This window comes from Perognathus longimembris, chromosome 16 (genome assembly GCF_023159225.1).
Source record: "Perognathus longimembris pacificus isolate PPM17 chromosome 16, ASM2315922v1, whole genome shotgun sequence".
NCBI classification, from domain to species: domain Eukaryota; kingdom Metazoa; phylum Chordata; class Mammalia; order Rodentia; family Heteromyidae; genus Perognathus; species Perognathus longimembris.
In genome coordinates, this window is record NC_063176.1 from 35,935,312 (window position 1) to 35,947,315 (window position 12,004).

The 12,004-nt window shown below is 47.0% G+C and overlaps 1 protein-coding gene across 9 annotated transcripts in view; it reads left to right on the forward strand.

Moving 5' to 3' along the window:
• The window catches only part of Rbm47 (RNA binding motif protein 47), a 135,820-nt gene that overhangs the window by 115,864 nt on the left and 7,952 nt on the right, over window positions 1-12,004 (forward strand). For 7 of the 9 annotated variants that reach the window (XM_048364384.1, XM_048364391.1, XM_048364389.1 and 4 more), the window contains exons 3-4: window positions 6,848-8,014; window positions 9,077-9,283. In XM_048364384.1, coding sequence (XP_048220341.1) covers window positions 6,848-8,014; window positions 9,077-9,283 — 1,374 coding nt within the window. Of the gene's footprint in view, window positions 1-6,836; window positions 8,015-9,076; window positions 9,284-12,004 lie in introns of all 9 variants that reach the window. The other 2 variants (XM_048364386.1, XM_048364392.1) reach the window with 2 other exon arrangements.

The following is a 12,004-nucleotide window of genomic DNA, read 5'->3' on the forward strand; positions in this document are numbered from 1 at the left end:
TGCGAAGTGTGAGGGGAAAAGGAGAGCATTTGCTCTTGCACAATTTCCATCTGTCTTTAAAATAATTAAACCTGAAACTCACAGATTTCTAGACCCTTATTAGTATGTTGTCACTTGATCATCCCTTGGATTTCACTTGATTTTGGACCCATTGTTGCTTCTATGCTTTACCAAGTCACCATCTTTTTAATTGTTATTATTATAAAGGAGATATAAAGAGGAGTACAGTTATATAAATCAGTTAAAGAGTACATTTCTTATGGAAAATATCACCACTTTCCTTGCTCTCTTCCAGTTTTTTTCCTCTCATCCCCCACACTTTCTAAAAAAATTTCTGAAACACCTAGCCCAGCCTGGTACAAAGCAAGTACTCACGGTGTATGTGAATGCATGTGCTAACACTGTGTCATTGATATGTTCCAGCAGATGCTTGTCTTTTGCTTTAGGGGCAGAGATTGACTTCAGTACCAGTGAATCATCTGTGTGTCTAGAGCACATTGGCAGCAGTTATTCAAAGTATGCCTTAAAAAAAAAAAGTAGGGGGCTGGGAATATGGGCTAGTGGCAAGAGAGCTTGCCTCGTATACATGAAGCCCTGGGTTCGATTCTCCAGCACCACATATATAGAAAACGGCCAGAAGTGGCGCTGTGGCTCAAGTGGCAGAGTGCTAGCCTTGAGCAAAAAAAGGAAGCCAGGGACAGTGCTCAGGCCCTGAGTCCAAGCCCCAGGACTGGCAAAAAAAAAAAAAAAAAAAAAAAAGTAGGACTCTTAAGTAAGTCTTCTTGCATTACTGAAGGAATCCATAGTGACTTTTGAGAATGGCCTGAGTCTTGACAATCAGACTGCCAGCAGTTCCCACGTGTCTGTAGGAGACGGGTTGATCGGTTGGCAGATCCTTAGCAGCCTGGTGTCAGAACTGATGATCTCAGGGGCTTGTGGCCTGTTGGCTTGCCTGGGTTGACATGCTGTGGGTAGACCACAGAATGATCCGATGGGACTTGAGGATGAGAGTTATTTGGTTTGAAAAATTGAATCATTAGTGTCTTAGCCACATGAAATGAGGAGGGCGGCCCACAGACACTCTTCTTGGGCCCTTGAATGGACGGCTCTGCGCATTTTTCAGCCTTGACAATAAGAGCTAGATGAAGGGCACCAAGCCTGTGTTGCTGCTGAATATAATTTCAGAATTTAGCTCCAAAATAGTCCAGTCATTCTCAACAGAGAACAGTTTCACCCATTCCCCACCCCCCTGACATTTGCCATGCATGACAAAACAGCCAACAATACACAAGAGACAGCCCCCCCCAACATAGAACTATCACCCCACCCCCCAAAAAAATCAGTGGAGCTGAAGGAGGCTCAGAAACTCTGGGTGAAACAATACCTCAGGTCCCCTAACAGCTCAGATTCTGACGTTCCATGAAACTAGATAATGTATGTGAGAGAATTTTATAAAATACAATCAAGTCAAGCTAGGTAGAAACCATGGCTGCGGCTGCGGCTGCGGCTGCGGCTCCTGCTGGCTGCTTTGGTTTCTTTTTTGGCACCTGTCCACCACCAGCCTTTCTTTTTCCCTGCCACATCCCACAGAGGCTTAGATCAACAAAGCCAAGATAAGGAGAGAAAGTAGAACTTGTGTGTTTGGTGTTTTTTTCCCCTTCAGCATTGCCCCATCCACCTGTTGAGAAAAACCATAAGTGTGTAATTCCTAGGTAAAGGGAACAAAGTAGCAAGTTTCTGTGTACAGCCGCATACCCACAGAGCACCCCCTGTCCTGCTCGGCCCCCTTTCTGGCAGGTGGCTTCATCTCTCTTGTCACACACAGCCAGTGTCTGTGGGAACCCACAGCAGAGTTACCTCATTTTCAGGGGTGCGTTGATAGAAATGCCTGGGAACATTGAGCCTCTAAGCTTTGTATCTGTTTATCAAACACAATCATTCATTGAAGGATGGACTTTGTCATAACAAAATCAGTTCAAGTGTCAGCACCATTAAATCCCAGCATGAATGGACCCACCCTCCCCTCGTGGGGCAGCCAGAGGGGTGGCCAGAGGCAGAGGGCACCTGCTCTTTATGGCCTCTGGATTTTACCTGAAGAAAAGAAAGTCCTTGGAGAGGATTCTCAGTGACCCAAGGACAACATCTGTCAACTAGCTTAAAATTGAGAGGAAAAACAGAGTTTGGGGTGCTCTTTGGCTTCTTTTAGGGGCCCGAAGATAAATCTTCCACTTCCATCTTGAGTGGGACTCTGGTTCAACTTTCCCAGGTGGAGCTCACGCAGGTGTCCTGGCGCCAGAGGCTGCTGGTACAATGTGCTCACTGCTGTTTGCTCAAGTGGTGGTATTGACTTGGCACTGGGCAAAAAGATAAATGTGCAGGGCAAGGCCACATTTTGGAAGCTTTAGGCAGAAGCCAGTCTTCTCCTTGCTGATTTCTTTCCCCTTCTGGTCTATAGCAGCATCTTCCTTCATCAAAGGGTGTCTCTAGACCATAAGGTTATTCTCTCTCTCTCACTCACTCTCTCTTTCTCTCTCTCTCTTTCTTTCTCTCTCCTGAATTTTGTCAGTCATGAGGATTGAATAGCTCCAAGATAGTCATCCTAGTAATTCTCAACAGAGAGCAAGAGTGGGGTATTGAACTCAAGCACTGTCCCTCAGACAGCTCTACTTCTGATTTTGTGTGTGTGTGTGTGTGTGTGTGTGTGCGTGTGTGTGTGCGTGCGTGTGTGTGATTAATTGGAGATAAAAGTTCCATGGACTTCCCTGCCCTGGTTGACTTTGAACTATAATCCTCAGATCTCTGCCTCCTGGGTAGCTAGGAGAAAGGCTGAGTTTCTACTGCCTGGCATTGTGAAAGATACTCTGAACCATACTAATTGAAATCCTTAATGATTTCTTCTTTAAACTTAAACCTTGAAAGAAATTTTATTTTGACCCAACAAGTGCAAACATGACTTAAAACAAAAACAGAATTTCTAGTTCATAGTCCAGAGTAATTATTGATTTGGAAGTATATTTTCTCTACCAAACCAAGGGGCTGCTTGTGGGGGAGTTGGAAGGGACTTATGCTGGTACTGGGGTCTTGAACTCAGAGCCTCATGCTGTCCCTTAGCTGTTTCTGCTCCAGGTTGGAGCTCTTGCTTTGAGACACAGCTCACTTTCAGCTTCTTGCTAGTGAATTGGAGTTGAGTCTCATGGAATTTTCTGCCCAGGCTGGCTCCAAACGAGGATTCTTGGCTCTCAGCCTCCTGAGTAGCTAGGATTGCAGGCATGTGTCTGGCTCAGCACATGCATTTAGTGTATCATCCTTCTATGAAGCAGAATGTGTTTTAGGGCATGTGAGGTGTGCAAAGGGAACACCCCTCCCCCACCCCCCGGATTTGGCATCCACGTGGCTGATTGGAACTTCTCCATCCAGTGTGGCAAGTCTCTTTGGGTTCCTTCTGGAAGTGCCATAGCCAAGGCCTAAGCAGACTTGCACTTGGGTCCCTGAACCACATGGCCAGTGGAGAATGACAGGGCAGACAGCTTACGTACAAAGAATGGAATCTGGAGAGAGATGGGCTTGTGTCTTCCAGAACTAACAGGCTGCACTTCTCACACTGACTGGATTGAAGTTGGCTGGGGTCACCTTTTGCCTGTTTCCCTGTAAACACAAGAGCTCTCCTACTCAGGGACAAGATCCTTGTCTCCAGCTCATTATCTTTGTGGTTTCCTTCTTTTAAGTTTCAACTTTCTTTGCCTCACATGCTTATCATTTGTAAACTTCTACCTGAGAAGCATGACAGAGAGGGCATAGTACTCTGCCTGAAGCCACTCAGTGAATATTAGCTGCAGTCACCATGGCATAGTACTCTGCCTGAAGCCACTCAGTGAATATTAGCTGCAGTCACCATGGCATAGTACTCTGCCTGAGCCACTCAGTGAATATTAGCTGCAGTCACCATGGCAAAGATGGGAATATCATTAGGTGGTTTTCCTCAACATTTACAGTTAGATGAGTGGAAGATCCAAGATTTGAACCCAGGGCTCTTTGATTCTAGAGAATGTCCCTTTTTGCTCAACATCATGTGAAACCTGAGTTGGACTAGCCAGTCCACTTAAAAGTTGCCCTATGCCAAGTAGATAACACAAGGGAATTCTGGGCTATTTATCAATATATTTTCATTTTATTTACAGTCATTTCAACTCCAGTGCCTGAGCACTGGCCCTGAGCTGCTTTTGCTCAAGACTAGCACTCTACCACTTGAGCCACAGCACCACTTCCTGCTTTTTCTGTTTATGATGTACTGAGAAATTGAACCCAGGGCTCCATGCATGCTAGGCAACCACTCTACCAGTAAGCCACATCCCTAGCCCCCATCATGGCATTTTTTTTATATCTGTATTTCATATATTTGGATCATTCACACACATCTCTATTACTTTCCCTTGTTTCTCTTCCTACTGATCTCTTATCTTTTCCCAGTACTCCTTTTTCTTCTACTTTCATGTCTTTGTTTTTGTTCTTGTGCTGGTCCTGCAGCTTGAACTCAGGTCCTGGATGCAGTCCCTGAGCTTTTGTGCTCAAGGCTGGCACTCTACTACTTGAGCCACAGCTCCATCTCTGGCTTTTTGCTGGTTATTGGAGATACGTCTCGGGGACTTCCAAGTCCCACAAATCTTGGGGGCTGGGAGCATGGCTCAGGTGCTAGTGTGCTTATCAAGAAAGCACGAACATTCCTCTTCTAGCTCCAAAATTTGTGACATGGCTTTTAAAAACATGTGAACCATGAGGTTACTAATATAAATCACTCAATTCATGGCCCAGGGAATATAAAAGATAACTAAACACAAACAAAACTCCTGTAGCCTAAAGCAGATGAAGGTGTGTTGTAATGTTTCATACCACCACTGAAGTTTGGTATAAAAAATTCAATCCTGAACTTCCTAGTTGCCAAACGAAGAAGGTAATGTGGAATCAGAAACATGGTTTGTTTATACCAAATAATGAAAACACAGGGACAGAAGGCTTTTCTTGGCTCTTAGATGTAATAACTAAACCATAGTTGTTTTGAAACTTTTAGAGATAATTATGTTATTGGCACCAACAGATTTCAGACTAAATGCAAACAAAATTTCATTTGAATTTTTTGAGGTTGGAATTGGAAAATGACCATTATAAAACCATTTCTGGCTAGCTTGTACTGTAGTACTAGCTACTCAGGAGGGTGAGATATGAGAGTCAAGGTTGGAAGCCATCCTGGGAATAGAAAGTCCATGAGACTCTTATCTTCTGTTAACCAGCAAAAAGCCAGAAGTAGACTGTGGCTAAAGTGGTAGAGCCTATTCTTGAGTGAAAAATCCAAGGCCTTAACTTCAAACCCTGGTACTGTCATGCGTGCAAACACACACACACACACACACACACACACAATGATGCTCCAGGATCTCATTAAATGACACGTTCTCCTTTCATTAATGAATACTAAAAGTAGAAAGCAGCAGGAAGTAACAGGAAGTAATTTCACTACCATTATCCTGAAGTAATTGTACCAAGTGGTGTCGGTTCAACATCTCAGTTTATGAGAATGCTATATGTTGGTCAGTGTCTCATCTGCCCCAACCAGGAAGTAAGAAGCCAAATTCTGTACTATACCCCACTTCACTAACTAGAGGCAAGACACAATTAGCAATTTTTGTTGTTTCTTCATTATTTTAATAAAATTTGATTGTCCATAAAATAAAACATAAGAAAGCCTTACATTCAGTTTCTTAGTAACTGGCTCCATTTCAAGTGCTCAGTCGTCACAGGAGAAGTGACAGCTTCTCAGGCCCCAACCACAGGGGCTCGTACGGCATGGCACAGGGCTGAAGGACATGGAGTCTGGTGCGGGGACATTTTGAATCAAGCCCTCCTACAAGCTGAAACTTGCTGTGTGAAACAGAATAACCGATTCAAGGTCTGTGAGACTGTTGCTCATGGACAAAGGGAGATTGGTGCTATTTACCATGGTCAAGATGAAGAAGAAATGAGAATATGCAGGTCACAGTCCTCTGGGTCAATGGTGTGTCTCACCTGCTCATTGTGGATTGATTGTAAATCCATCAATGGATTTTTTTTGCCTTAAAATGTTATTACAGCCAGATGCCAGTGGCTCAGATCTGTAATGCTAGCTACTCAGAAGGCTAATATCTAAGAACCTCAGTTCAAAGCCAGCTAGGGCAGATAAATCTGAGACTGTTATCTCCATTTAACCAGCAATAAGGTCAGTGGAGGTGTGACTTGAGAGCAATTTGTTGCAAGAATGGAAGATTTTTTTCCTGAACAATAACAACTTACAAAAAGTTGTTGGGGAATGAACTAAACAAGTACTCTGACTCTGGCATGCGTACATGTATTTTTTTTCTCCCAAGTCACTTATGTGTTTTATTTTGCTGGTCCGAAGGCTTAAACTCAGAGCCTGGGCCCTGTCTCTGAGCTTCCTTTGCTCAAGGCTAGCACTCTACCACGGGAGCCATAGTTCTACTTCTGGCTTTGGGGAAGGCAGTTCATTGCAGCTAAGTCTCATGGAATTTCCTGCCCGGGCTGGCTTCTGAGGGTGATCCTCGGATCTCAGCCTCCTGGGTGGGATGACGGGCGTGAGCCACCAGCACCCCACTCTCTTCTGGTTTTCCCTACACAACGCAAGGCCACCTAGGGCCTGGCGCATTGGCAGAAGGGCCTTGGATCTTCCTTCTCCCCCGCTACCCACCCCTTACCCCAGGGTGCCCTTCCTGAGGATGAGTGACTGGGACTCAGATTCAGAGCGAAATCCATGCTCACACGCCCCCCCCCCCCCTCCTTCTCTCCGCCAGCTGCGCGCCGGCTGTGGATGCCTCTGGCACCATGACCGCAGAAGATTCCACCGCAGCCATGAGCAGCGACCCTGGCACGGCCCCGGCAGCCGCCAGCTCCACCAAGGTGCCCGAGGGCGTGGCGGGCGCGCCCAACGAAGCGGCGCTGCTGGCGCTGATGGAGCGCACGGGCTACAGCCTGGTGCAGGAGAACGGGCAGCGCAAGTACGGGGGTCCCCCGCCGGGCTGGGAGGGGGCGCACCCGCAGCGAGGCTGCGAGGTCTTCGTGGGCAAGATCCCCCGCGACGTGTACGAGGACGAGCTGGTGCCGGTGTTCGAGTCGGTGGGCCGCATCTACGAGCTGCGCCTGATGATGGACTTTGACGGCAAGAACCGCGGCTACGCCTTCGTCATGTACTGCCACAAGCACGAGGCCAAGCGCGCCGTGCGCGAGCTCAACAACTACGAGATCCGGCCGGGCCGCCTGCTGGGCGTGTGCTGCAGCGTGGACAACTGCCGCCTCTTCATCGGGGGCATCCCCAAGACCAAGAAGCGCGAGGAGATCCTGGAGGAGATCGCCAAGGTCACCGAGGGCGTGCTGGACGTGATCGTCTACGCCAGCGCCGCCGACAAGATGAAGAACCGCGGCTTTGCCTTCGTGGAGTACGAGAGCCACCGCGCCGCTGCCATGGCGCGCCGCAAGCTCATGCCCGGCCGCATCCAGCTGTGGGGGCATCAGATCGCCGTGGACTGGGCCGAGCCCGAGATCGACGTGGACGAGGACGTGATGGAGACCGTGAAGATCCTCTACGTGCGCAACCTCATGATCGAGACCACCGAGGACACCATCAAGAAGAGCTTCGGCCAGTTCAACCCGGGCTGCGTGGAACGCGTCAAGAAGATCCGCGACTACGCCTTCGTGCACTTCGCCAGCCGCGAGGACGCCGTGCACGCCATGAACAGCCTCAATGGCACCGAGCTGGAGGGCTCGTGCCTCGAGGTCACGCTGGCCAAGCCCGTGGACAAGGAGCAGTACTCCCGCTACCAGAAGGCAGCCAAGGGCGGCGGCGCGGTGGAGGCGGCGGCCGCGGCGCAGCAGCCCCCCGGCTACGTGTACTCCTGCGACCCCTACGCGCTGGCCTACTACGGGTACCCCTACAACGCTCTCATTGGGCCCAACAGGGACTACTTCGTGAAAGGTTAGTGGGGACTCGTCTGGGTGGGCCTCCTTGGGGGGGGGGGGGTTGGAGGGCAGCGGGGAGCCTGGCTGTGCGTTACTGAGTCCCCCACTCCAACTCAGGTGGGCTTGCTTGGGTTCTGGGCTCTGCTTGCTGCCTCAGGTTAGTCACTTTTGTAGCATGGAAGGAAATGAAGATTTTTTTTAAAAAAATCATTTTGTGAGTGTGTGTGTGACTGTGTGTGTGTGTGTGTGTGTGTGTGTGTGTGTGTGTGTTGGGGCTTGAACTTAGCGCCTGGGCTTTGTCTCAGAGCTTTTGTGCTCAAGGCTAGCTCTCCACCATTTGAGCCACAACTCTACTTCGGGGGGGGGGGGGGGGTTGTTTTTGTTTTTGTTTTTGTTTTCTGGTGGTTAATTGGAGATAAAGAGTCTCTCAAACTTTCCTGCCTGTGCTGACTTCGAACCATGATCCTCAGATCTCAGCCTCCTGAGTAGCTAGCATTACACGCATGAGCCACCAGCACCTGGCTAAAATGCAGATTTTTCTGGAGTGAGCCTCAGAGTCAAGGGGCTGCATTCTATCTTGGCTAGGCCTACCTCATCTGGAACAGACACCCAGCTCCTGGAGCTTCCTTCTGAAATTAACTCTTTAAGATGCAGTGACTGGTGAGGATATAATGAAAAGCGGTGGGGGTGGAAACAGATAACCTAGGGGTTATCTAGAGCCTGCTCTCCCATTAACTGCCTCTGTGACTTCAGTGAATGACTTTCGTGTCCCTAGGCCTATTTTCTCAAGCATAAAATGAGGAAGGTAGACTAGGAGGTCCTTTTCAGATCTAACTTTTACATTCTGAATTCCAGGAACTCACATGAGTTAGTGTCTTATTCTAAGTAGACAGAGTGCTAATAATGTAGGCTGAAATAGTGTTGGAAGCATCTTCAACAATCATTAAAGATCTAAGGTAGAGCTACCTGCCACTCGGACACAGTACACAGCAGAGGAACTGAGCCCCCCTCCCCACCTTCCCCCGGCCCTTTCCCGCAGGTCTCTTGCTCATCATTTTCTTTGTGTTGTTACTATAAGCAGGCAGCATAAGAGGCCGAGGGCGAGGTGCAGCTGGCAACAGAGCCCCAGGGCCCAGGGGCTCCTACCTCGGGGGATATTCTGCTGGCCGTGGCATTTATAGCCGATATCACGAAGGGAAAGGAAAGCAGCAAGAAAAAGGATATGAACTTGTGCCGAATCTGGAAATCTCTGCCGTCAATCCAGTTGCCATTAAGCCTGGTGCAGGTCAGTATGAACCAGAGCAAGAATGAGTCATTTGATCCGGTCATCAACTTCAATGAAGCCTTCCCACCTTTCCCTCACACACACACCCCTTATCTTTTCTATCTACATGCATTTGAGTCCCTTGATTCATTGGCAGCCAGACAGGCAAAAAAGTGGCCCCTTGGCCTTACTTTTCTGGAATTGGGGGGATAGTCTAGGTCTGACCATGTTCAAATCAAACTGGAAGACTCTTGATCTTCTCTCAGCTAAAACCAGTCTTTTGTGACCCAGGCTTGTTCTTAACCATCTTTCTTTTTTTGTTTTTCCTTGGCCAGTGATGGGGATTGAACCAGGGCTTTGGGCATGCTGATGAAGTGCCCTGCCACTGAGCTGTAGCCCCAGCCTTGCTCCATCCATTAGAAGCAGGGGCAGGACTTATTACCAGTTGGCAGAATTGTTGAGCAGCAGAAATTCCCCCTAAAGAGCAAACAGCACCATTTGTCCTCTGTTACCATCTCCAAACAAGAACACTTGGGGACAAGGCAGCAACTTTTTGTAATTGCAAGATTCCTGGATTCTAATTCCTGGCGCTCACTTCCTCTTTTACTAGAACAGTAGATTTTGAGTCATTCCTCTACATCTCAGATCAGACCTTGAATGTGGCTTTTACTTCTAGGTTGCAAAATCCCTGTTTGTCAGTTGGCACCCTTTAACATGACGCAGGCATTCTGATCTTAACCTGCAAGAAACTCTTTCTTAACTCCATCTTGTGAGTTGAGCACTCACTTGCTATCAGAGCAGGCAAACTCCTGAACACACGGAAAATTCAGTCTCTATGTTGGTAACTGGAATGATTCTCTTCCTGGCCTCACAGAGTATACGTTAAAACATGTTTGAAACTCACTCTGATTTGTTTCTATTGAGGACTACACACTGCTTCCCCTAGATCAATGTGTGTGTGTGGGGGGGGGCATAAGTTTACTTTGACCTTGCAGAGCTCAAAATATAGCCATTTGAAGGGCCCCACTGATAATTGATTTTTTTTTTAATCCTACCATCTCTGCAGTTAAGTGACTCCTTGCACTAGATTTTCTTGTAAATGCCATTGGCAATATGAGCCATGTAAAACTTAGCCCTCCCTCCCTGAGATTGAATGGGACTCGCTTTAGATTAGACAAGTTACAATAGGCTTATCTAGGGACAAAAGCTTCCAAGCAGTCTTTAGCTGTGTGGAGTTTTGTCGTCCTGGTAGAGATTCCTATGGGCTGACAGCTAGAACAGCACAGTTACTCCGTGCAGCCTCCTGTGGCTCAAGCTCAGAACTTTCTCTGGACCCCAGTACCGTGGCTTCTATTTCTGATCATCCTGAAAATTAGAGCTTTGTATTTTAAGAGAGGCACTAGGACAGTGGTACAGTATGCAAGCACAAGACCAATGGAAAATTTGGTAGGAAAGACATGTGAAATATTGCTTAATATTTGTATGTGTGTGTGTGCATGTATGCATGCATGTGTGTGCCAATACTGGGACTTGAACTCAGACCATGCACTCTCACTTGGCACTTTCACTCAAGGCTGGTGCTCTACCACTTGAGTCATATCTTCAATTCCAGGTTAATTTTTTTTTGTCAGTCATGAGGCTTGAACTTGGGGCCTGGACACTTTCCCTGAGCTCTTCTGCTCAAGGCTAGTTAGTGCTCTACTACTTTGAGCCACAGTACCACTTCTGGTTTTCTGGTGGTTAATTGGAGATAAGAGTCTCATGGAATTTCCTGCCCAGGCTGGCTTTAAACCATGATCCTCAAGATCTTAGCCTTCTGAGTAGTTAGGATTGTAGATGTGAGCCCCAGCACCAGGCCCAGGTTAATATTTTTTATCGAATTATCACACTACAGTTGAGCTTATGTTCATTCTTCTTTTTGCCTCTACTCAAGTCAATCTGTAATAGAATGAGTGCAGGTGTAGAAAAATATAAATGAAAGAATTCTTTGTGCATACATTTCATATGCTTTTTGTCATTGGTAGTAGTACCTTAGTGTATTTTCTTTTTGTTAGTACTTAGGGGCTTGAACTCAGGACCTCAGAGTTCTCCCTTAGCTTTCATGTTCTAGGCTGGCACTATACCTCTTGAGCCACAGCTCCATTTCCAGCTTTTTAATGTTTTGGTTTTGTGGTTCATCTTTCCTGCCTGGTCTCACTTGGATACTCAGATTTCAGCCTCTTGAGTAGATAAGATTATATATGTGAGCCACCATTGGGGCTAGGGTCTTTTCACCTCCCATTATTGTATATTGACATTTAATAACTGTATATGTTCAAATCTCTGCAGGAAATCATTCCTTTGGACTTTACTCATAGGAATTATTTGATCAGCAGGTCTTGCTAAAACACCAGTCCCTCCTGTTTCACCGCTGAGTGGATAGTAGAACATTACAGAATTTTCCATCTTTTCACTAGTTTCTTTTTCTGCCATTTATTCAGTAAATTGAATTGTGAAATACATTGGACTTCAGTGGGCAAGGTGAGACATAAAGAGTGGACAGACTCCCATTCCCCCATGTCAGGCCGGCTCACTGGTCACAGGTCTGAGCCCACTTCCTCATAGTTAGAGGCCCTTGGTTCAAGAATACAATTGTTGAAGGGGGTGACACAGAACAAGATGCGTTGTATTTGCTTTGCTAAATCTCCCTTGTACAACTAAAGATTATATATATAATGAGATTCAAAGAGATGTTTCTGAAGA